General features: G+C 40.0%; 1 protein-coding gene across 2 annotated transcripts in view; it reads left to right on the top strand.

The window, feature by feature from the left end:
* The first annotated feature begins 238 nt into the window (after nt 1–238).
* wu:fi04e12 (desmoplakin) overlaps nt 239–25403 on the top strand; it is a 29219-nt gene continuing 4054 nt past the window's right edge. The window contains exons 1-23 of one of the 2 annotated variants that reach the window (XM_036582278.1): nt 239–610; nt 4910–5003; nt 5909–6042; nt 6672–6822; nt 9893–10018; nt 10301–10360; nt 10671–10838; nt 13228–13332; nt 13426–13521; nt 13940–14065; nt 14487–14639; nt 15061–15215; nt 15797–15923; nt 16268–16454; nt 16663–16868; nt 20697–20875; nt 20959–21097; nt 21287–21480; nt 21595–21757; nt 21847–21930; nt 22851–22958; nt 23045–23143; nt 23245–25071. In XM_036582278.1, the coding sequence (XP_036438171.1) occupies nt 438–610; nt 4910–5003; nt 5909–6042; nt 6672–6822; nt 9893–10018; nt 10301–10360; nt 10671–10838; nt 13228–13332; nt 13426–13521; nt 13940–14065; nt 14487–14639; nt 15061–15215; nt 15797–15923; nt 16268–16454; nt 16663–16868; nt 20697–20875; nt 20959–21097; nt 21287–21480; nt 21595–21757; nt 21847–21930; nt 22851–22958; nt 23045–23143; nt 23245–25071 (4854 nt within the window). In that variant the 5' untranslated portion in view covers nt 239–437. The remainder of the gene's footprint in view (nt 611–4909; nt 5004–5908; nt 6043–6671; nt 6823–9892; nt 10019–10300; nt 10361–10670; nt 10839–13227; nt 13333–13425; nt 13522–13939; nt 14066–14486; nt 14640–15060; nt 15216–15796; nt 15924–16267; nt 16455–16662; nt 16869–20696; nt 20876–20958; nt 21098–21286; nt 21481–21594; nt 21758–21846; nt 21931–22850; nt 22959–23044; nt 23144–23244; nt 25072–25403) is intronic. The other variant, XM_036582279.1, reaches the window with a different exon arrangement.

Below are 25403 nucleotides of genomic sequence, written 5' to 3'. Positions count from 1 at the left end.
TTTGTTAATACAAATTTAATTTGTTGCTGATCTGTTTATCAAAATTGCTGCACGAAATGTTTTTGTGAAGTCTTTTTCATACTGATTGAAAATACAGACGTACAAATAAAAAAGCATGCCTCTGGGATGGGCTAAGTTATTAGTTTATACTCACAAGTAGCCCGCTTGACAGGCAGTCATTCTAGCCAATCATAGTGCGGGAGGCGGGGTTTTTTTGGGATGGGAAAAATTACGCACTCCTCAAGTAGGCCTATGGCTCTTCCGTATTTATTTTTCGATGTCTGTGCAAAAGCCTTAGGTTGGGGCGCTCAAGAGCTGGTTGCTATGCGTGGCTTTTCGCGCAGCCACTCGTTGGTTCACACTCGCTACCTGTGGATCTGAAGTTTATCACTTAGGCTAAACTCCTTTTGCATCACTACGGAGTTTCGGACGGCCTCATGAGTCTGTACGGTTCGCAGCGGGGGCTGCAAATAAGCAGGCGGACGGGCTCACGAAGCGATTTGGCCGGTGGAAACTATCAACTGGTTCACGGCGGTAATGGATACACCCAGGAGTACACGGAGGAGCAAAGCTTCACCTTGCCCAGAGGCTCAATGGTGGGAGGACAGGCGTAAGTACCTACTCTCAAACAGAGGAGGGTAGCTCTTTCCAGTTGTCCACCAGTTAACAGTTAAAGTGTCGGTACATTAAATAAAATAATAAAACGAGCAGCGGTAAAATACATACCAAAAACAGTCAGTATTTGGAAAAATAAAAATTAAGTAAAAAACTGCTAAACCGAGTTTCCCATAGAACTGCAGTGGAACTTTTGTAGCCTACATTCAGCATCTGTCTAAAGTTAGAGGCCGTTAAGGGTCTTTTGTCTCTTTTTGGTGTCCTTTAGAGTCGATGCCTAAAAATATACATTATATCTTTTTTGGTATCAGTAAAAAGTTTAAATTGGGCCTAAATCCACCTGGATTAGCATTACAAAGAAATGCAACATTTGTGTGTAGACAGATGCAGCAAAATTAAGAAAATGCAGATATTTTACTTCAGCATCAGCCAAACCTTCTGCTTTTCCAGAATACAATAACTGCATCATCAATAATGGTTTAAGATATGGCCAAATATGATTCCAATATTATTGTACATCCCTAAAATAATCTGCTAAACTTGAAAGTGAAAGGTATGAGAAACATCATTGCAGTCCAGTGCTGTCATCAACAGAACAAAATGGAACTAAAGGCAGGAAAGTAATTGAAGTACCTTGATTGCTGAATTATTTCCTGATGAATGTACTTGTTAATTATGTACATGAAATACATAATGTAGGCCTAGTAGTTAGCCTTCTAGCTATGTCAAATATCTATGGACCAGTGTAATTTGGAAAAGAGGATTGCGGTTTTGTTTTGTCATCAAGTCTGTCCAGCATGGCTTAAAAGCTTGGCTGACTGCAAAATTTTCACCTTCTGTTTATGACCGTTGCATATTTCTGCCTCAAGGAGACCTATATGAAAGCTTGTTGAGAGAGAGGCAAAAGGTTTATTGGTGATTTGCTTGGCTCAGTTCGAATTGGATTCAGAAGAATCCCATAAATAAAAAAATAAAAAGACAAAATCCATTGTGATATGAGATCACTTATTAAGATATCTCTAATTGATGTTTAAATTATTCAGATTTCACATCTGCTCACGACTTTGCTGTGGCTCTAGAGATGGGTGAAGTGGTACAAATATAATATCTCGATACACAAGATGTCTCAATATTTATTTTTTGTGAGATCTGATAAGTTAAAACAGGCAAAATAGTGCCACATTTAAAAAATGCTATGAAAAGCTATGAATCCAATGCCACAATGCCACATCCTGCGCTGCATTAAATCCACTTAAGCTAATTAGGGTCTCATTGTAATTTATCACTGACAGTATCTACGATATGCTCAAGAAAGCATATTGTGACATAATTTATCATGATAACAGTAAATATTGTCATATTGCATAACTCTACTTGGCTCTATCAAAAGTTCTTGTGAAACAAAACAGTAATAAAGGGACAAAGCCTGTTGACTGTTATAATGTATGCTTTTCATTGATTTGTTAAAACAGCTACATTTCATATAGCAATCCCTCATCCCATGGACATTTGACCTCACTGAGCCCCTTGAAAACTCTTTACAAGTTGTTTACTGGTGATATGTTAATCATGCAGGCACTTACTGGAATTTGTTTGGCTTGCCTGTAAGCAGTGCCTCTACTGCAGCCAATTGCAAAAGATCAAAAATACCAAGGCTAAATATTATCTCACCGCCATATTCCGTTTCTTAGCATTTTACAAGTACAAGGTACTATGGCGATAGTGCCAGCTGCCTAAAGTTTGATGATTGAGAAAAGCAGAAAGACTGCACTACTACATCTTTTCACAGCTGTTAATTAGTGTGCAGTTACTGTCAAAGACTGAATGACGAACAGTAAATCTTATCTTGCAGTTAATTATCCTAAATGCAGTTAATTTGAAAGTGAATTGTGCAACTAAAATACTTTAAGAATATCTGAAATTGTTTTTTTTCTGCAAACATTTTCTTTATTAGCTTGACTATTTGCCTACAGTTTAGCCTTACATTTTAATACTGGATCATGTAACTTGCACAAATGAAGTAATTACATGAGTGCTACTGTATGCTCTATTACTTTTCACATAGCCATCTTGATTGCTGCAGTACTTTGTTGTTGAGGGATGTAACAATACCCTCATGGTATGTTTTGACAGGGGGGCAAAACAAAAAGGATTTGTGCAGAGAGTGCAAATTCTGTTGCCTCCACTCGTCCAAGAAAGATTTGCCCTCACTGGTTCAGCATTTCCTGTAAATCATGCTACAGTCAGCCGAGGGCTATTTGGAGAGAGTGAACCCTAGTTAATACAGTGAATTCAGTGTCTCAGGTGTATAAGCTCTAAATTATATTGGTTGAAAAGGTCCCTAGTGAAGAAATTCAAAATATAAGCAGGTGGCTTTTCCTTTACATCTAGGAAAAACTGAGGCAGTTCTTTTTGATTCTAAAAGAAAATTGGACAAGTCATCTGAGTTAAATGTAAAAGTATCATTACTGTGCAAATAAGTGTGAGATGTCTTGGCTGTGTATTATTTGGATCTCTAATAGGTAAAGCGATAGCTTTAAAAGCCTTTACAAAAATAAATAGAAAATGTCTAGTTAGAAGACCCATGTTTTTGGAGAGTTCAAGAATATTGGCAGGAGCTATGTGCCAGCATCACTTTGATTACACAGTTACCTCTTGGCATACAGATTTATCACAAAAACTATCAATTAATTTACAAAAAGCTCAAACAAATTGCTAAGGGTTGTGTTAAAACTTCATCCACATAAACATGAAGAGGCTACATATTTTAAAAAGCTGGTTTTAGAAAACTGTTTAATGATGGAAAGCAAAGTTAGTTATATAAAGATGCTTGTTAAAAATACTTTTGCAGAGTATGTAACGAATTATTTTTCAATGGTTAGAGATGCTCACGCTCATTATACAAAAGGCAGTTCCACAAATTTTGTTCCATTTAGCTTTAAAACCCTGTTGGGTAAGAATATATTTTTATACTCTGCTGCTCTGCTATAGAATAGACTTTCTATTGAATTAAAGTGTAGTCCGTTGAAAAGATGGTTATTTGGCAGCATGAAAGCAGACCAAGGGTAGTTTTTACTTTTTTCTAAGAACATTTAATGGAAGAGACGAAATAGAAGTGTGTGGATGTTTTTCCATAATTCATTTTGTGTTTGTGTTTTATGTTACATTCTAGGGCTTTAACGTGTTTTAATCCCCAATGACTTTAATGTGTGTAACGGCTGTGTAACGTGGTGTTATATCTATTTTATCAAAACTTTAATCAGTTAGTCATATATATCATTAAAATGTTTAGTGTCCCACTTTCCCTGCATACAGTTGTTGACATAAAAACACTTCAAACTGAACATGTTTTCAGCTTTAAATTTTAAGTGCTTTACCGCAAAAGCTGGTGATGGCACATCCTCTATACTGCTTGAAAAACAAAACCAAACCAAATGCTGAAAGCTTTTACTGTATTATTTGGTTTATGTGCATTAACATGTGTTCATGAGTATGTATCCATTTTTAGGGAATAAATCCAGTATCTCTGCTAATTAGCACCCAAGAGAGAATAAATATTTTACAAGTGCAGAGCAAAGAATTTATAAAGCACTGTGTGGAACAAAGATCAAAGGCAACAACAAAAGGCTGCATATCAAGGAAACCTCTAAATTATATTGGTCCTTACAGGAATGATTGAAATCATTAACATCTAAACAAAAACATTCAGATCATTATATGATCTAAGCTTGTGAATAGGCCTGGAAATTCAGTACTTTTTATGATATTTCACAAAATTTGCATTCAGGAATCAGTATCGGTATCAAAAAATTCAGAATGGTATCTCAATGACATCTAGCCCTCATAACTGCCCCCATAAATAATTGATCCATTTATACTTATCAAGCTTTAAGAGTAGCCTTAAGAACAGCACCTTCTTGTCTGGTTATTATGACGTATGTGGTGAAAGAAACTTCTTACAGCTGTAATTACCTTAAGAAGGATATGTACATTCATGTTTGTGCACCCGTCAAAAAGAATAATGCTACATTAAAATATTCCATACTTTTATCATGCAATTTCTGTAGTTACACTAGTTGTTATACACTAATATAACACTGGTTACACACCAGTTGTTGTTTACATGCTGTTTGTAATTGGTCTAAAATGACACATGCAGCTATTAGTGTTCCAGAAATACCAACCTCGGAATACCAGTGTACATAGAAAAGCATATTGAGACATAAAGAATTACGGTAATAATAACATATTGTCACATTGCCCCCCAGTTGACCATAACCTCTTTCTCTTGTAGCCCCTCCCCCAAGCTTATCATCCACCAGAGAGCTTCTCTTCTCAAGGGCCAGTGCCAAGAGTTTCTGCGTAAAGCCGAGTTTATTTTACAAACGGTGAGTATGGAACATGTTTATACATACTCTTCAAATCAACACCAGCTAGACAACAGATATAAACATAATTACCTACTACACTGACTAGTAAAGAATTTAAAACCCAGACATTGTTCGGTTGCCAAGACTCCCTGCTGTAAATGCGTTTATTGTGTAACTCAGGCAATGAAATGTAACATGATAAACACTGTGAATGAATGAGGTATTAGAATTGCTGCATTACTGTGTGTGCTGTAATTGTGGGACTGTTGTTACTGATGTAGTGTTGAACAGTGGCTTTTCCAGGATTTTAGATCACTTAATGTCATTACTGGCTTCATATTGGGTATTTGCTCTATTATTTCCTAATACTGAAACTACAACATGGGTGAATCAAAACGTTGTGTTTTCACACAATAATTTGTTGAATTACAGATTGTGCTGAACTACAGTTTAGAGCGCAATACACACCAAAATCAGATTAGCATTCCTTAGCATTTCCCACAACTGACTTGACACTGCTGTCACTAAAACACCTCTATTATGCAATTAAACTTCAATGCATGATTAAAAAAAATTAACCTTCTTGATGAATCCGCAATTACAAATTGATGATTTCTATGATGATCATGCATATTTTAAATTCTCCTCCTGCTTTCTCTTATAGTAAAAAAGCATGGAGGACATAGCCATTAAAATGCATTTCAGACGTTTAATGTTTTTAAGAAAGTCATTTAAAATGATATATATTTGAAAGGTTATGCATAGTTGTTGTTCAGTTAAGTCCACTTTTATTCTTTGACTTTTTTCTAAAACTGATTACTCGATTAGTGGATTCCTCAGTGACTTATGTAGCACAGCCCTAATGTGGTGTATTATTGTGTGCTGATGTTCCAGTGTGTGCTGTTAATGACTGTGTGTTGCAGGGCACAGATGGAGCTCGGGGTGCAGCAGAGGCTGAGCACTGCATGGCCTCTGCCAGAGACATCATTGAGCAACTCGAGGGCCTTGCCATGGAGCTCAGAAAAATGGGCCAGTCCAATGAGGGTGTGCTCATCAGGTGAGACATGAAGATGAATGCACAAATACTCATATATGAATATACACTCTCTTGACTGACATATACACAGTAAAACTAGGTGATATGACTATACAAATGTAGACATACAGTGAAAATATTTTTTATGTAATTTTCAAAATTCTGTCTGTGTATTTAAGCGATGACGATTCTTTCTTTTTCTGTCATATTTGTTGTTTCTTCTTCAGTAATAACTGCTAGAAGTACATGACCCAAATAATCATTTTGACTCTGACACTTGTGCAAAGTAGCCTACATAAGTACTGTTCATATGCTATCCAGAAGTGGCTCAGAGATTATCCTTTAAATGCAGTGTGTTAAAGAAATAGTTTTGAATTTACACAATAAAAATAAAATAAAGTTGTTTTTGAGGCTGCTACTTTCCCAACAGTCTATCTCACTTTGATAAGATAGGAAGTGTAACCCATGTGTTTATTGTGAAAACTCATACAGCAATAACAGTAAAAGTATGGTTTATCGTGTTGCTGTACCACAACCAGTTGCCTATACATGCAAGTGGACATGGCCAGTAACACAATTTTTTTCTGTTGACTGAGACACAGACACTGTATACCCATGGTGATTCATTATCTCTCTTTCTTGTTGCACAGTGTGAAACAGTGCTCTGAACAGCTTAGGGCAGTTCACATGGCTGCTGGTGGCTCTCTGCAGAGGAAGAGTCGAGGCAGCAGAGGAAGTACAGGCTGGGACGAGTCCGGTAGAAGCTTTCACGACGCCATGGCCTGGATCACTCAACAGAAGGTAGACACATATAGTATATGCCTGATGTAGAGATGGATGTGATCATTTAAATAACCGTACTCAGTGTCCATTTACCTAATTAAGTATTGTACATAATTAAGTATTTTAAGAGTTATTGGTCTATAGGTCAAATGAAAGTATGTTAAATCACCTATGCCTGACACAGAGATAATCATTCATACCGTCAAAACCACTTACACTAGTTGCTTGTTCTTTCTGAGTAGTTAGGGTCATCGTCATATTTATTTCATGTAAAGCCAAAATGGAATGAGGGAGGAATGTAGGGCGAGCAAGGCAGAAGAAAACATGCAGTCATCTTGGAGTCACTGAGTTGTGAGAAACAACTGTTAGCAGAAAACGAATGAAAAGAGTGGTCCGCCCACACTATAAAAAGAGTGGACTGGAGTTAAGCCCATACAGGCACACTGCCATCATTTCTGTGTAAAAGCCCTCTCACTGTTAATCACAAGCCAGTGTAAAGCTATTCATTTATTCTCCCTCTAGTGGCAGGTGTTCTCTTTGAATGGCCTGCAGAAGCAAAGATGCCAATTTTCAGGTTCACACAACTTTCGGTTGCCTTTAATCAAAACCCCAACCAAAAAAAAACTTTTTCCAAGAACAGCAGCAGGGGTCAGAATATCCAAACATTCCACTCTGTGCAAACAGAGCAGTGCACTCTCAAGCATGCATGCAAACCGCAGTATTGAGCAACTAGGTCTGAAGGTTCATTTAGTATATGCTGTTGTTCACAAAAGGGGAACATAAATCTTTTAAAGCGAAGAGAGAGCAGGGAGAAAAAAGGGGGATAATGGAGGCACAGAGAGAAGCAGTGAGAGGAGAATGAGAAAGATTTGCAGGCTCTTTCTCTCTTATCTTTGTCTGGCTTCTCTTTGTGGGCCATAAATTCCTCCACTCCTCCTGTCAAAGAGATTTACTTCTGCACACTCACTAAAGTGCTTGCAGTTTTGGGTGTTTCAAAATTACAGCCTGCCTCACTAACAGCCTTTAGACTTTAGCAACAAGTTAAAATAGTGACATTCAAACAACTGGTGTTTTACACTACATACAGATCTTATGAGTTTTATAATAAAGTATTGCTGTCATATCAAAACCTTTTAATTCCATTTTTGTTTTTGGATTCATTTTTTTACACTGTTTGAAAAAGGCTGATGCTCTTAATATTGTATGTACTTAAATCTGTGAAGTTACTTAATTTTTTTTACAACAGCAATATGTATAGTTATTTAGTGTCACAACAAGCACTTTCAGTGACAGTTGCACCATGTATCTCAAGTAAACAGACAGTGCAGTAGAAATATAGTGTTATTGCACAGTTCAGTAGAGAAACAGGCATGATTTACATGTGCAATCCTTTTGATATGAGGGAAAAAATTATAGGAGAAAGCAGTTAGGCACATGCAACAGCTTCAGAACTCATACTAGTACACAAGAACCCATAACTCAACCAAGTATGTTCTCATAGCATACCGTAACCAACCACAAAAATATTCTTATTTCTGCACTCTTTCAGTGTGTTGCCCTGTAACTCATGCACTGGTTTTCTCATGGTATAGCATAGGACAATAATAATTCCTAGGAAAATACAGATAAGTTAATTCTTTGATTAGTTAGGACTTCAGGAGCTAAACCGATGGCCTAGAATGTCAGATTAACCACTAACATAAATAGGAACTGACAGATGAATCGACCAATCACATTTTGATTTCCCATGGCTGGGACCAATTTAGCAGTGGCAAAAAGTCACTATACCTAGAGCTAGGCCTTCAGATTGGGCCATAATTACCAAAACTTGCCCAAAACATGGAAAAAAAAACACCTCAATGATAAGTTCTGCTAGCATCCCAATTCTTGTAATTTGATTGCTCTAAGCTAGGCTAACAAAATAGCACTAAGCTATTTTCTGTTCTACCTTAAAGCATGCAGAATGTAACTCATACACTTATTAAAATGAAATGGAAAATTAGAAAAAGGTAGTACTAGAATAAACAGATATCTAAAGCTTCTAAAAGACATTCCATGTTTTAGTCTGAGCTTATGACAGACACACTAGCACATATTTTGACTTGTAGCGGTTTCACAGTGACTCTTTTAGTCACTGGTATAAAGCTACCACTGCTATTTTCTATTCCATTGATTTGAGCTGCCACTCATATTCACAGTCTGTGACATTTAGGATGTTTTTCCTAGAATTAGTCCCATTTTCTCAAAGAATTGGTCCCACTGGAAATCAATACGTGACTGGTTGATTCTTCTGTCACTTTGTAATTATGCTGATAGTTAATCTAGTCTGTTAGGACTTCTCTTCAGCTCATGAAGTATAACCAATAGGAGAGCTTCCATAGCTATATCTAGCTACATACCACAGAGGAAAACAATTCCTGACTGGCCAATTTTCCACTCAGCTTTTCAAGTATTTAACCGTTCTGTTTCCATCTAAAAAATTATAATGCAAGAGTAGTACTGTGATACTTGCAGAGTTTATTTTATTCTATTCTATTGAATAAAAATTAACCAACATTTACAGACATGCATTTTTTTGTTTCCAGAAATCGGAAAGGCCTTTTCTGATAGTCTAGAAGGCCCTTATGGTTCTACTTTGTAGGCCTTCTGGAAGTCCTAGACATGTCACTGACTGCAAGTACGAGAGATAGACTTACCAGTGCGTTTCATTTAGATGTTAGAAATTTCAGGGCTCTTCACTGTTGGAGTCATTGTAAAACTGCTACATATTAAATGCATGTTAATGTTTGTTTAAAGCTTCTTATAAAACATGGAATAAAATGTCTGTTTAATGTAGAATGGCCGAAAAAATGGTCTTGTGAATCACTGTTATCTTAGCACTGACATGCTACTAGAATCCCATAGAGGACCTAGCAGAAATGAACATTATCATAAAGGTGTGGTGTTTTTTGTTTTTTTTTGGGTGTGGATTCTTTCCCCTTTTTATTTCCCAAACTGAGCTGAAGGCCTATCTATAATAATTAATGTTTATTATTAATATGAATATTTATAATGAAATATGAATATTCCGTTTTCTGTGCTTGTGTAGCGTCTGATAGAGACATCACCATGGGGAGATGATACTGCCACCATAGAGCAGCAGCTAATCAACCACAACAAATTTCACAGCTCCATCCAGAGAAGCATGGAGGTAGAAAGAGCTCGAGAGGAATTGGTGAGTTTACACATACACAGCATAGACAAGCGTGTATACATATGCACACCCATCCTAATACACATCTGCACCATTCTGTCTGTTTCTCTTTCACACAGACACACACACAACTCTGTTAGGAACTTCTTCCAGACACACACGCACACACACCCCACCCCCCTACCAATAAAGCTATAGCTATAAAGCTGTGCAAACATTTGTTGTAAGTAAAGGTTTAGCAGACACAGACCATGCCTGCACATACATGTACGTGTCCATAAGCTTTTTTTTTCCATGTTACAGAGAGTGAGAGGTGACAAGGCCAACCTGCATCTGCTGGACCAGGAATGGGACAGCCTACAGGTAGAACATCTAACCACACAATCCATTAACACACATTGCAAGTGGTTAGACAAACTGTTTCATTATATCTAAAGTTTTGGAAGTTGACTATGTGAAGTAATTTTATATTAGTATTTTTTTCTATATTACAGTATCTTAGTATATATTTTGTGTACTCTGACTACACCTTAGTAGCTTTGTTTCTGTTGGTCTTTTAAATGTAGAGTAAATTATCTGAGCCTCACTACCAGCATTCCAGTGTAAAAATATTCTTGCCATACTCAGTTTTTTGCTTTGTGTGTGAGGCGGTGTATTTTCTCCATACTTGCAGAAACTGTCGTTTTCACGCAGTGCTCAGCTGCGTGAGCTGCAGAATATCATTGAGGAGATTTCTGGAGAGATCATGTGGGTGAATGATCGAGAGGAAGAGGAGCTGTTGTTCGACTGGGGCAACAAAAACATTGATGTCTACATCCCTAAGAAGCAGGAGAGCTACTCAGTAAGTTGATATGAACAATCATGAATACACCTGGGCACACTATGACCACTGTGACTGTACAGTACATACACATGCACAGTATGGATGGAAAGGTCAGCTGGCTGTAGACTGAATTTTTGTCTTAAATATGCATTTAGTAATCAGCTGATATAGTTTTAATTTGTCTAGTAGTGACAGCTGATCAGTGATGCAAATATATGAGCCAAATTTTGCTACATGCACTGAAGGGAAGCCTTTTGTCTGTCTGGCATTTATTTATTTTTTTTACAATTCCTGATTTGCACCAAGCCAATATTATTTGTGAAGTCTGAAAAACTAACATCACTCATGAGAGAAGCAACATTTGGCATTTTAGAGTACATCATCCAACTGAGTACAAGAAGTATCAGAAGGAAACAGAACTAGCGAAGATGGACATGACACCAACAATAAGCTACCAAACTGTGGAGACAAGGAGTGGATTACTTAACATGTGCAGTGAAATACAGTGTAATGCAGAAGACCGGGAAAGCAATAATCCCTGAGTGTGTAACTACAACAGGCACTAAATTACTGGAAGAGCAATAAGGGCTTTCCTACTCTTGCCAAAGTCTCTTGAGCCTGATTCTCTGTGCCTTGCATAAGAATGGACAGTAAAAGATTGTTTAGCACTGCTGTGTCAGAAAGCCAAAATGTATTCTTTATGAAAAAACAATCTGTCATTGGTGTTAAACGGAGCCATGGCTCCTCTGCGTTAAAATATTTTGTCTTGCTGCTAGATTTTTTTGGTTGAAAATAATTCTAGGTTGAGAGATTGCAATGTACTGGTTGCAGTTGAAAATGTTTTAAGGCATACACTGATGAGCCAAAACATTATGCCTAATATGCTGCTATGAGTGCTGCCAAAATAACTCTGACCCCTCTTGGCATGAACTCTACCAGACCTCTGAAGATGTCTTGTAGTATCTGGCAAGTAGTGAGGTGGAGCTGCCACAGATCAGACTTGTTCCAGCACATCCCACAGATTCTAGTTCAGAATGAAATCTGAGGAATTTGGAGGCCTGTTCAACATCTTGAACTCTTAATTCCTCAATGTATTCCTCCAACCTTTCTCAAACAGTGTGTGCAGTGTGGTAAGGTGCATTATCCTGCTGAAAGAGGAAACTGCCATTGAGGATTATCACTGCCATGAAGGGGTGTACGTGGTCCACAGCAGTGTTTTGGTAGGTTGAATGTGTCATATTGATGTCACATGAATGCCTGGGCCCAGAGGTTTCCAGCAGAAAATTGCCTATAGCATCACATTCCTTCCACCAGCTTGTCTCCTTCCCACAGTGCTTCATGGTGCCATCACTTCCCCAAGCAAATGGTGCATACGTAAACGATAACAGGATTGATCAGTGGATAGGGGTTAGCATGGGCACTCTGATCAGTCTGCGGCTATGCAGGCCTGCATGCAGCAGGGTCTGATGCACTGTGTGTTGTGACACATTCCTCTCGTAACCATCATTAATAATTTTTGTTACTAGTGGCAGTAGCTCTTCAGTGGGTTTGGACCAAATGGGATTGCTTTTTTTGCCCTCACACATAGATGAGCCTTCACCAATTCTTGGTTTCTCCCTCCGTGCACCACTGTCAGAAGGTACTCACCACTGCTGACGGGGAGCCACAATCCACAAGTCTTGCTGTTTCAGAGAGGCTCCGGCCCAGTTGTCTGGCCTTAACGATTTGTCAGAGTCGCTCAGGTCTTCACGCCTGCCCATTTCTCCTGCATCCATCTAATATCACAGACCTTGACATGCGCTGTTATGAGACAATCAACATATATTCTCTTCATTTGGGAGTGGTCATAATGTATGTAGTGTATCGGTGTATAAGCATTTATCCATGAAGCTGCAAGACTGTACCTATTTCACAGGTTTGTTGCAATGTTAGGGATGTTAAATCAATTTAAACCCTGTTTGGTGTTTTTACCTGAGTAGTTAAATGTTGCATCATCTCGTCGCTGCCTTAGTCAGAATTGCCAGCAGCTGATCGTGCTAAAGGACAGACTGTATCAACCTTTCAAAACACTGATCAGTCCATTTCTAGCTCGAATACACACTCAATTTGTAGTCAATTTCATGTCAGGACACTGTCATAACTATGTCCTGTATGCATACAGTATAACTACCATATGTTTAAAAAATTATCCAGACCTAAATCTAAAATTTTAAACTCAGTAACCGAAAAAAAGAAATAGTTTCAGCCTTTCAGTTTTAAAAACACTGAAAAGCATTTTAATTAGTCCTGGTCATTTTTTTTTGTTTGTTTTTTTCCTTAGTTTTTTATTCTGAAAATGTATGAAAACAAAAAAATACTTGCACATCCAAAGAAAACACTCACAGTGGAATGCAAATTTCTTTTTTAGAAGCTAATGAGTGAGTTGGAGGAGAAAGAGAAAGATCTGAATAAACTCAAGCTGAAGGTGGACAACCTGCTGGTGAACAAACATCCTGCCTCAGACAAAATTGAGGTGACAATCTGTTGTTTTTTGTGCATATATTATTTGTGCATGCCATGTTTTATTTATCCTTTCTGATCATTCAGCTCCTGTGTTTTCTCTTAGGCCTACATGGAAACTCTTCAGACCCAGTGGAGCTGGCTCCTCCAGATCACCAAATGCATCCATGTGCATCTGAAAGAGAATGCAGCTTACAGCCAAGTAACAAACACACACAAAATATACATCACTATTCACACCACAACAACAATGAAATTGAATAATACAGTAATAATATTCTTTCATTAGAACACTCATAGCATGCACATAGCAAATTTATATGCTGGAAATGATAAATGAAAAAGTTGATTTAAAATTAATTTTGCTATTCAAATTTGTGAACTTAACTATTTCTAAAAAATGTTGAAACAGACAAAAAAACAATATCGGAAGATCCTACTTCAGTTTAAATACTTTTTTTTCTAGAAATATTAATTCTAGATGTTTTACGCTAATGTAACTTGCTAAATTGTGATATTTTTGCTAAATTGTTAATTGTTGAATAATTTAACACCGTGTTGTGATGTTCTCTTTAACTTGCACTAAAGCGCACAGTAATCCTCATTTTACTTTTCTTTAGTTCTTCACTGAAGCAAATGAGACATACAGCAAACTGCAGCAACAGCATGAGACCATTCGCAAGAAATTCACCTGTGACAAAACAACACCCCTACAGAACTTACAGGAGTTGCTTAAAGGCCTGGAAGTAATACTCTCAAACACACACACACACACACACACCCCTATGATTTTACCCTGAGTCAGAGTATTTAGTTCAGTGGACAGCAGTGCAATCCTACCTAGATATATAAGACTTTTATTTATATACATATATACAGCCCCAATATACCCCTTTTCAAAAATGTTGAGAAGCTGTACAAAATGTAAATAAAAACAGATTGCAATGATGTGCAAATCATTTAAACCCTATATTTGATGGAAAATAGTACAAAGACAACATCAAATGTTGAAACTTTTGTGTTTTTTTAAACATGTGCCTGCATTGAATTTGATGCCAGCAACATGTTTCAAACAAGTTTATTTATATATATATATATAGACACACACACAGAGCGAGATAGAGAGAAGGTTTTAAGCATGACAAGGCCATGTGATGTTTGTGTCAGAAAGAACGTGAGCGTCTGATGGAGCAGAAGCAGCAGGTGCAGCACCTGGTGAATAAATCCAAGAGCATTGTGAGACTAAGACCAAGAAACCCAGAGGACAAGAGCAGCAGCCCTGTGTTAGTACAGGCTTTATGTGACTTCAGACAAGATCAGGTAAAACACATGCACACGCACACATTTACCGGTTTGTAATCGATCTGTAATTAGTGCTCATGCTGAGTTATCAACATGTTACTCCACTACAGGTTTGATCTTGATATACAGCAAAAGAGCAGAAGCTGAAAGGAAAGTCCTTGCTAGCATACTGACAGTGCCAAAGTGCAAAGTATAACTAAAAATAATGAAGTTCATTGGTGACTAAGTATTCTCTGTTGTTGAGGATGCTGGGTTTTGTGGCACATACTTTGATAGTATTAGTAAACTTATTTTTAAACTATAAACTGTTTTTTATTTATAGTCAGATTTTTTCAATATTTGGTTTTGATGTTTGGAGGTGTGTCCTAAATTTCAGTTCCGGTTCAGCCAAGAATTCTCTCTCTCTCTCTCTCTCCCCCCCCGCCCCTGTGTTTGGCAGAAGGTGATCTGTAAGGGCGATGAAGGCATACTAAAAGATAACTCGGAGCGCACTAAGTGGCATGTGACCGGACCTGGAGGTCTGGACATGCAGGTGCCTTCCATCTGTCTGCTTGTGCCCCCACCCAACCCACTGTCCATCAGCCTGGCTAACAAGTATGAAAGTCATGTAAACACCAAGACATACACACACATTTTAAAATCAGAGCACATGACCCAGTGTTCTCCAGCAACCACCAACAAACTCAAGTGCTGGTTGGAGTGCCATACATGTGTGTGATTGCTGGGAAAATGTAGAATATTCTTGCCCATTCACATTGTTCTGTAATGTTCTATGTGATGAGCAGCAGGCAGTAAATGCGTAAGGATCTTTTTTATTGTATAGAGGTGTTTTTTGTCCAGAAGAGTCTAATATGTTTCTTTTTTTAATGTGACTCAGCGTGCTAGTGTTTAGCTAATGTTTATCTTTCCATTGCTTAGTAACAAGAGACTCGCAATGCATGATGGTATACATTCAAATGATGTAGTAATCTACGGTGTTCATGCAGTATTAAGGACACATTTTAGTGCTCTCAGAATCACTCTGAAAATGCAAGTAGGGAACCACGGTCATTCTCAAGACAACTGCCAATTATTAATGAAATGCTGGTGTTTGTTGGGGAATGTTTGGTCACTGTACTGTGGCCTGCATAGTATGCATGTAATACAAGTCACATAACGCATGTGTTGCATTGCAGGAATGAGCAGTACTATGAAGCTATTCTGTCTCTGTGGAACCAGCTTTACATCAACATAAAGAGCCTCATCTCCTGGCAGTATTGCCTTCAGGACATCAACCGCATCAACTCTCTCACCATCTCCATGGTAACCCACTACCTGTGCACTTTTGTGTGACCATAAGAACACTTTACATCTGGTCCCTTGTATGGCAATGACAAGTATGTTGAGCGTATGTGGACCACATAATTAGTACCATCATTTTGTTTTATTGTCATTTTTAACCCTTATGTTGCTGCTTGCCATATTTGGGATGTGTATAGCACCATATATCTTTGCTTGTAGAAGTGACAGCTGATCAGGCATTGTAGATGGAAAAGGGTTTTTAAGAGGCAGCTTCTAGCATCATTTGCTTATATAGTAGCTGATGTATACCAGTGTGTGTTAACTGGCCATTTATGTTGTGTGTATGTGTGTATGTTTGTGCGTAGTTGGCTCAGATGCGTCCAGAGGAATACCGCAACATCATTAAGAGTTTGGAAACTCGCTATCAAGAATTTCAGAGGAACAGCATGGGCTCTGAGATTTTTGGAGAAGAAGACAGGAAAACCATCGAGACCCAGTACACTGGAGCCCAGCAACACTATGATCAACTAGTTGTACAGCTACCAGCCTATAGTGAGAACATTCACAAACACATACATATTTTACACTAGCAGAAAAACGACACAAACATCTAGCCTTGGAGTTTCCAGCCTAAACTGCGCACATAAAAGAGCATTCTGCGCATAAAAGATGATCATGCAGAGAAAAACAATTTTTAGTCACACACATATCTACAGAAACACAAAAGCTTACATGCATTCTCTGTGTCTGTCTGTTTTAGCTTCCCAGCAAGTGCAGAAGAATGAGGTCGTTTTGCAGTCTGCAGTGAAGAGTCATAAGGTTTCGTTTGGTGTGAACCTCCTCAGTGAACTGCACACTCTGCAGCTGAAGCTGGGCACAGCAGAGTCAGCCCTAACCGCCCACCTGCACATCCCATTGGGACAGGATGCCCCGGCACAGTGTGCCAATCACATTTCTCGCACACAGGTACATCCATATACCTCACACCTCACATACATATTGTGCCACGCATGCTGTACACTAGGGGTGGGGATCTTTAGGCACCTCACGATTCGATTCGATTACGATTCAGAGGCTGCGATGCGATTATGAAACGATTATCGATGCATCTCGATGCATCTTTTTTCTCTATGCAGGATTTCTATCTTCCTACTGTCTAAAAACTTGGTAGTTTTAAAGCAAAGTATTTGTAATGATCCATAATGTAAATGCATTACGGATCATTACAGATACTTTGCTTTAAATATCTAAAATATCTTTTATTAATAAATCAAATGGAAGTGAAGTGGCAAGTGAACTAGAAGACATTCAGAGACGCTGCTGCCACTCATCTGCGATAAAATGCGCTGTTGCCCTGAAATAAGATCCAGAGGTAATGGGTGTCCACGCAGCGCGTTACAGCCGTCCTTCCCGTTTTCTTTAGTGATTTCTTCGGTTTTGGTCTCGTTGTAGAGACGGGGGGGCGGGTATTTTCGAGACTGGACGCTGAATCTCGGCTCCAAAGTGTGCAGCATAGCGCGAAAGCCCTGGTTCTGAACGACTGAGAACAGTGAGCAGACAGCAGGTCACACAGCACCGAGGTCTGGCCTCGCCAGTAGCGAACGGAAAAAAATCTGCAACGAGAGTTTAAAAAAAGTTGCGAAAATGAACTCGCTTCTCTTTCGAATTTTCCCGTTCCACCTTAAATGGTGCAGCAGTTACATTCGGCGCCTAAGACAGAATTTAAGGTGAAAATTAGAACGAGAAGCTGGCGAATGAGAAGCGACATCAGCCTCGTAAAACAGCCGGACGCTGAGACATTTTACAAGAAACTCTTCTAGTTTTGAAGAAAAGTTTTCTGGCGGAGATGGGAGGAAAGCGGCTAAAGCTAAAGCTTAAAGTAGAGCAAAGTAAATCTGCGCTCTCGTTTATATTTTTAGCCCATACTAGGACATTAACACATACTGGACATTAAATGTTGTGGCTCCAAAGGTGGTCTGACTTTGTTGAAAGGCAAAATGTCTCTTCTTAACATTTGTGTTGTGACTCCTGACCTAACCTGGCTTTAATGCAGAGGCTGTCGGTCGGATTTCTCGCTCATCCAGTTGTGTTTTTGTTATGTGCCGCCACAGACTGTCCGGGCGCTGCACTTCCGCACTTCCAGTTCCGCCTTTTGCGTTCCGTCAACATTATGTTATAAATTAAATATTTAGAAAATCGATTTTTGACACTTGTAAATCGATTCAGAACCGTTCAGGTCCGCATCGCGATGCATCTAAGAATCGAGTTTTCCCGCACCCCTACTGTACACAGAAGATAAACATATGCAACACATTTAAGCCTGCATCCACATGGTCAAAACAGTCTTTTTTTCCCTTGTAAGTGGAGAAATATGAATGATTTTAAGGGAGAACTACAGATGGTTGATACTTACTCCTACTCATCCTCTGTTTGTCAGATTTGATCTGCTCCCTTCCGGAAAGTGTTACAGGGTATGTTGGACTGCAAAAATACTTAAGAATTAATTTATTCCTTATGGAACTTTTCTAACTCTTGAGCTACTTACTGATCTGATGAAAATGTAGCTAATTTTAGCTATACTGTAATTATTTACATGGTGTGTGTTCTTAGGTGTGTTCCTGTATGTCGTGTTTTATATTTGTATGTCCACTTTTTCTGCTATTTATGTATTTATTATTTTTATATTGTGCAACCCAGTGGAGCCAAAGACAAATTTCTAGAAATGGACAATGAGGTAAATAAATAAGTAAATATATAATACATAATAAAAGAAACTTTATTCCACCAAAACTCAAACACTAGTAAACGTTTTTTCTGCAGATGATGGAGCATAATTTTTGCATGTTTTTCAGTGATGAATCACTGAAATCAATGACAATATAGGCTACCAAAATGTCCTCGTGAACACAACCTAAGCTTACATAGCTAATATATCTTTAACACTGCCAAAGAGAGATCTGGACTTGCTCACGCTTACTCTGCATATCTTGCGATGCAGGACTAATTTTCAATGTTGTGTGCAGGAGTAGGCGTGTAACGAGCCCACTGCAGTCAGAAACAGGATGAGGCAAGCATGAAGAGAAATCCTGCCTAAATAAAGTGGAACGATCACTAAATCATAGACACTGATGTGCCAAAAGTCATGGGATAGCAGTATGTAAACAGAAAATGAAGTGGCATTACCTCAGAGGATGGCTTGGGAACACCCACACCTGTATAAGTGAGGTGCTTTCTTGTGAGTGAAGTTGAACACTGGCCAGCGTGCTCATGGCAAGTCGACGTGAATTATGGGAGTTCAAATGAAGCATGATAGTGGATTCCAGACAGATGGGACTTTGCATTTACGAAATTGTGCGGGCATTTAACTTTCCCCGAAAACAGTGTCGCGTGTTTCCCAGGAAAATGTCATAGAAGGCATTACCACCCACAGTGGACAGCGCAGTGGCCGGAAACAGGTGCTGAATGATCATGACCGGCAACATCTGGCTAGAATTGTCCATGCAAACAGACAAGCGATTCTGGCAGAACTCACATCCAGGTTCAATGCAGGAGGCACCACATGAGTGTCCTGCAGGTCAATGAAGCGTTCTTTAGATTCCATGGGATATGGGAGCAGAAGACCCATCAGAATGCCTCTGTTAACACCACGACACCGGACACATCGCCTCACCTGGGCTTAAGAGGTTGCTGACTGGACCCTAGAGGACAGGCAACATGTGGCGTGGTCCGATGAGTCACGGTACCTATTGTTTCGGGCTGATGATAGGGTTTGTGTCTGGCACAGACCCCATGAAGCCATGGACCCCAGTTGTCAACAAGGCACTATGCAAGCTGGTGGTGGTTCCGTACTGGCATGGGGTGTGTACCTATGGCATGGGCTGGGTCCACTGGTCTGCCTGAACACGTCATTGACCGGTGACCACTACTTTTCACTGCTTGGTGACCATTTGCAGCCCTTCATGGACTTAATGTACCCCCACAATGATGGGATATTTTAGCAGGATAATGCACCGTGCCATCGGGCCAAAGTTGTCCAGAATTGGTTCAAGGAGCATTCTGTAGAGTTCCGACGAATGGGGTGGCATGCACGTTCGCCCGATATGAGCCCAATCGAGCATTTATGGGATGTGGTGGAGAGGTCCATTCACACCTGAGATCCTGGCCCTGGGTGGTTATCCAGACGGCATGGCTCAACATCCCTCCAGATGTCTTTCATCCACTTGTGGAATTGATGCCGTGTTGCTGCACTTCGCCGGGGTAGAGGGGGACCTACAATATACTTGTTCCTCTCCTATTACATTTGGCACGTCAGTGTATATAAACAACATAAAATGATAACAGTAAAACAACCCATCACATGAACAACATGCATATTCTTGGAGTGTACAGAGATGGCAGAGTCTTCAGTCCATCGGTCACAGCTGACAAGCCCAGCAAATATCCAAAATAACCATTCTGTGGTTCAATTCTTGCTTTGTGTTCACTGGAAATAAATGGGGTATGATGAAGTTACTTCACAGTAATCCCAAATGACCATGACTATAGATGTTAGTTCACCTTGATGGAACTGTGCAGTTGGGAGCAGGCCAAAACATTTCTGTTGCGGGCAGGAGTGGGACAAATGATTCTGATTTTCTGCAGGAGCGGGAAATCTTGCTGAAGTGGACAGGAATGGGACTGAAAAAACAGTCCCGCGTGGACCTCTGCTGTCAAAAAAGTTTTTAGTAACACAAAAATACTTTAACCATAATATATATCATTAATAATTACAATTATTTATTTTCCTGTATGTAGGCAGTACAGAAGGATGTGGAATCATTAAGAGGAGAGTTTCTACGTCTAAAAGAGCAAGTGCTGGAAGAACTAGAGGGCATGAAAGACACAGATAAAGCTCAGTTTCTATGCAGCCAACTGAATCTCATCAATCAGAGACTGGACAGGCTTGGTTCTCATACTGACACTTATCTACTAAGGTAAAAAATACACACAAGATGTTTTAATAAAAACAGCTATGATTGGAGGAAAAAAATATAACCCCCCCCCCTTTTTGTGTCAGGTTAAAGGCCATGAAGTCTCTGCTGCAGGCCTTACTGCAGGCTGAGGATGTGGTGAAGGTTTATGAAGCTCGGCTCACAGAGAGAGACACAACGTCACTGGTCCCTGCCGAAGTCCAAGCATACCAGAGCACTCTTAGGGTATTGCACACTCAACCTTACCGTGTTAGTTTAATTCTGGTATACCAGAATATGTGAGAAGTATTTTAGACAATGGATAATCCTATAAAATTGGTGGGCCACATTTTATTGCTATAAAATAATTTAAGTGGTTTTGAGGTGATGTTGATATTTAATGAATTTGTGACCGTTATGCATTCTGTTTGGTAGATTATGCAGGCCGAGCTTGAGCAGAAGGAACGTGTGTTGGGCTTGCTGGAGGCGGAATTAAGCAAGACACGTCAGTACAATGAACAAATTTATGAGAACTGTCAAAGATGTGATGTCGAGGTATGCCAGTATGCTGAACATGCAAGCTTGCTATCTGACCGTTGGAAACGCATTCAAACACAGATAAACAGCAGGTAAGACACTCACATCCTAATATTCATGTATTTAATATTTATTTTTCTACATTTTTCTTTTTTTATTTATGCATTTGACACATTTCTTCTCATGTCTTCTCTTCTTCATTTCAGATTGGGTGATCTAGATTCATATCTGCAGCAGCTTCTGCAGTATCTTCAGTCTAGCTCCACTCTCAGCGAATGGATTGATGTCACAAAAGGCCGCATAGATGCTCAGCAGACCACCAAGACAGATGACATCACAGTCCTCACCAGACTCCTTAATGAACAGAAAGTATGCCTTTGTTAACTTCATAAACTGTAACATCCATCTTGCTCAAATCACCAGACATTAAAGTTAAAATGTTTGCTTGTGTTCTTTAGGTGCTAAATTCTGAGATAATGGCAAAGAGAGAGACAGTGGAGGCTGTACAGAGGGATGGTGATTCATGTGTAAATGCCATCAAGGTAAAAATAACAAAGGAATACTTAAGCAATAGAACACGAGAGGGAGTGTGTTCGGCGAGTGCCGTAGATCATCACAGCTGTGATGTTATTTCGCGATATCACACTCCTCGAGTGTTCTATTGCTTTTATACAACAGTTAAGTAAGAAATAAATAAATTGGGCCGTGAACGTGGCATTTAATATGTTTTAATGTTAGCAATTCCTTCTGCCAAATTACAGTTCCTTAACAAGCAACTTGTTGCTACGTCAGAGTAACGAGCTCCATTCACTCGCTGCACAGCCGGCAGTTCATTCTCCAGCTCCTTACACTAAATTCCGAAACTGTCATTACCACTGAGCAAGCTTTTTTGTTTTTTTTATTGCGGCAGTTTTATGGCTCAGTCCGATTTGGTCAGACTCTGAAGATGAGACTACACGTTTGGCGAATTGTATTCGGTTCATGTCTGGCTAATTCCAGGTTGTTTAGGAATTCTTCTGTCACAGCTGCCGACTGAAAAGCTTGCTCAGTGGTAATGACAGTTTGGGAATTTAATGTAGTCTCATCTTCAGAGTCTGACCAAATCGGCTGTACGTCAAATGTAATCTTAAAAGTATTCATTTTCTGTTTGTGCGCAAAGTAAGAAGTAAAAACATTCAAATGGCTTGAGTGTCTCCTAAAGCTGTCAAACTTGTTGCTTAGCAATGGCATCTTAGCGGAGTGATACAGTGTTTGTGAAAAACCCATGATGTTATGGCAAAATATTAGCACGGTTAGAACGTCTCTCTGTCATGGTTAATAATGGCAATGTAAGTGTCCACTTGCTTGCATTCATTGTTATCTATTGTAGTTGTTTTCGATTATGTGTTTAATTAAAGGTGCTGTACTGCCATAAAAAGGTGAAAAAATTCAAAAGATTTTGAAAACATGTATATATTTACAGGGCTACGAGGTAGAGTTGGCATCTTACAGTGCTGGGCTAGAGACTCTGCTCAATATACCCATTAAGAGAACCATGCTGCAATCTCCATCTACTGCCATGATACAGGAGGTACAAAAGTAAACGCTTACAGTAATTAAAGAGCTATTTTTTGTCTTTTGTTCTGGTTGTTTATCATTTTTTTGTTTTTGTCTTAGGTTTCCTCCATACATGCCCGCTACTTAGAGTTGCTTACACGTTCAAGTGATTACTGCAGACACCTTGGAGACTCACTAAAGAACTTGGAGCAACTCAAGGTAAACAAAACTTACTTAGCTTGATCATAGGACTCACATATTTTTTTCTTTTACCTCAGAAACTTATTAGCTTCTTATTCACTTTTTTCCTGAATTCATAGATTCGAAACACCAGGATAGATTTGCTTGAAGAGGAGCTAAGGCTTCTGAAAGCAGACATTGACGACCGTGATGCTAAGAATGCCTCACTGCAGGAGGCACTCTCACAGTACCAACTTCAGCTGAGTGAATCTCAGGAACACCTCCTCTCCCTGGAGGAGGTCAAGAGGAGCCAGGCTATGCAGTGCAGTGCTGCACAGGACAGCTTAAGCTCCTCCCAGAGCCAGCTACAAGAGCTCATGGAGGAGCTGCAGCACTACAAGCTGCTTTTGGAGAAGGAGAAGGCAAACAAGAAGATTTTGGAGGAACGGTACACCAGTCAACAGGAAGAACATGAGGAGGCCATGCGGAAAAGACAAAGGGAGCTGGAAGGGGCCAACTGGGCCAAGATTGAGTTCGAGAAAACAGTGGCAGATCGGACCCGGGAGGTTGAGCGTCTAAGAAGGCAGCTGGACGAGGAGGCGCAGAATGTGAAGGAGGCGCAGATGGAGCTGGCTAAGGTAAGGCAGCAGCACAGCATGGAAATAAGGGAGGTTAAACAGGTCTATGAGTCCCAGATCCTGGTAACACAGACCAACATGCAGAAGCTCTCACAACAGCGGGAGGATAACTCCTCATCCATGCAGCTGGAGGTCGACAGGCTAGAGGGGGAATGCAAGAAATTGCAGGAAGAGTTGAGGAGGCTGCGGCTAACCCTCAGTGAGGAGGAGGCTCATAGAAGGCGTGCTGAAGACCTACTACAGCAACAGACCTTAGCAAGCTCTGAGGACACCAGGAAAAGAAGTGAATTGGATGCTCAAATTCAACTGCTTCTCAGTCAGAAGAGTACAAATGAGAACAAATGGAAGGAGGTGCAGGAGAGCTTCACTCAGGCACTGAAAGAAAAGGGCAATGAAATCTCCGGTCTCAGACACTCTCTTGAGGAAGAGTTACGCAAGAAGAGAGTTATAGAAACTGTGGGTGCCCGTCTGGAAAAGGAGCTAGCTGATCTCCGTACTAAACATACAACCTGCAGTCAGGAGCTAATGCAGCTTCGCTCCTCACAGCAAGAGTTGACAGTCCTCCGTGTGGAGCTAGAATCCCAAGCAAATGAGAAGAAACGAGTAGAACAGAACGTCATACGACTTCAGGCCAGGATTCAGGAACTCCAGGAGGAGCTGAAACAGTTGGAGGGGGAGCTAGAGCAGCAAGGGCGAGTGGCTCAAGAGGAGTCTGCTAAGCGCAGGAAAACAGAAGCTCAGCTTGAGAAGACCAGTCAGGCCATGCGTGAGTACACTTCCACTATCACTACTTTGCGTAAGAGTCAGGAGCAGGCCAGCATTGAGGCCAGGCAAGCGGAGGAAGAGTGCAGGCGGCTGAAAGAGGCTCTTGACCGTACCCTGAAGGAGCATGGTTTCTCTAGTCAACGGTTGGCCACACTTGAAGCTGAAATGAAGGCTTTGAGGCTGCAGTTGGTGCAAGAGCAAGGTCGGGTTCGTGAGGCCAACCAACGCTATGAAGCCCTGCACAGGAGCATGGAGGAGAAAACTCGAGCTCTGAACAAAATGACTGCTGACATAGAGCATCTGAAGAAGCTCACAGAGACTCTCACCAAGGAGCGCCTTCACCTGGAGGAGGAGCTACGGGCCGTGCGTCTGGAGCGCGAAGAACTGCTGCAAGGCAGGCAGCATGAGGATGAAGAGATGAGCACCCAAATTAAAGCTCTTCAGCAACAGCTTCAAAACAGCCAGCATGCTAGAACCGAGCATGACAGCCTTGTCCAACAACTTTCGCAGGAGAGAGAAAAGCTGCAACTGGAGATACAGAATATTCAAAAACAGGCCAGCGAGGTACTAATTCACTGTAGGATGTCTGGAACAGTGGTAGACTGTAGTTCCACTCAGATATTGTGTAGGTTTGGCTTTAGCTTGCTGCATGTTTTTCCAGCTTGCTGGATGCTGTAGATTACTTTTCATTTTCTGACATGCAAATAACCCTTATTATGCATGGTTTATTCCAGCACTTGAATCTACAAGACTATTAATTCCCTCAAAGCTCCCTTGCTATGTGCTTGTTTGCTTCTGCATGTACATCGTCTTTATCAGTGTCCTCTAATCAAGATATCTGTGTTGTTGTGAGATGTTGTCAAAATGTTTCACATTTCTCTGGTTTTGAAATTTTA

Source organism: Colossoma macropomum, unplaced genomic scaffold (assembly GCF_904425465.1).
Source record: "Colossoma macropomum unplaced genomic scaffold, Colossoma_macropomum, whole genome shotgun sequence".
Classification (NCBI taxonomy): Eukaryota; Metazoa; Chordata; class Actinopteri; order Characiformes; family Serrasalmidae; genus Colossoma; species Colossoma macropomum.
This window is presented reverse-complemented; position numbering and strand designations above follow the sequence as displayed.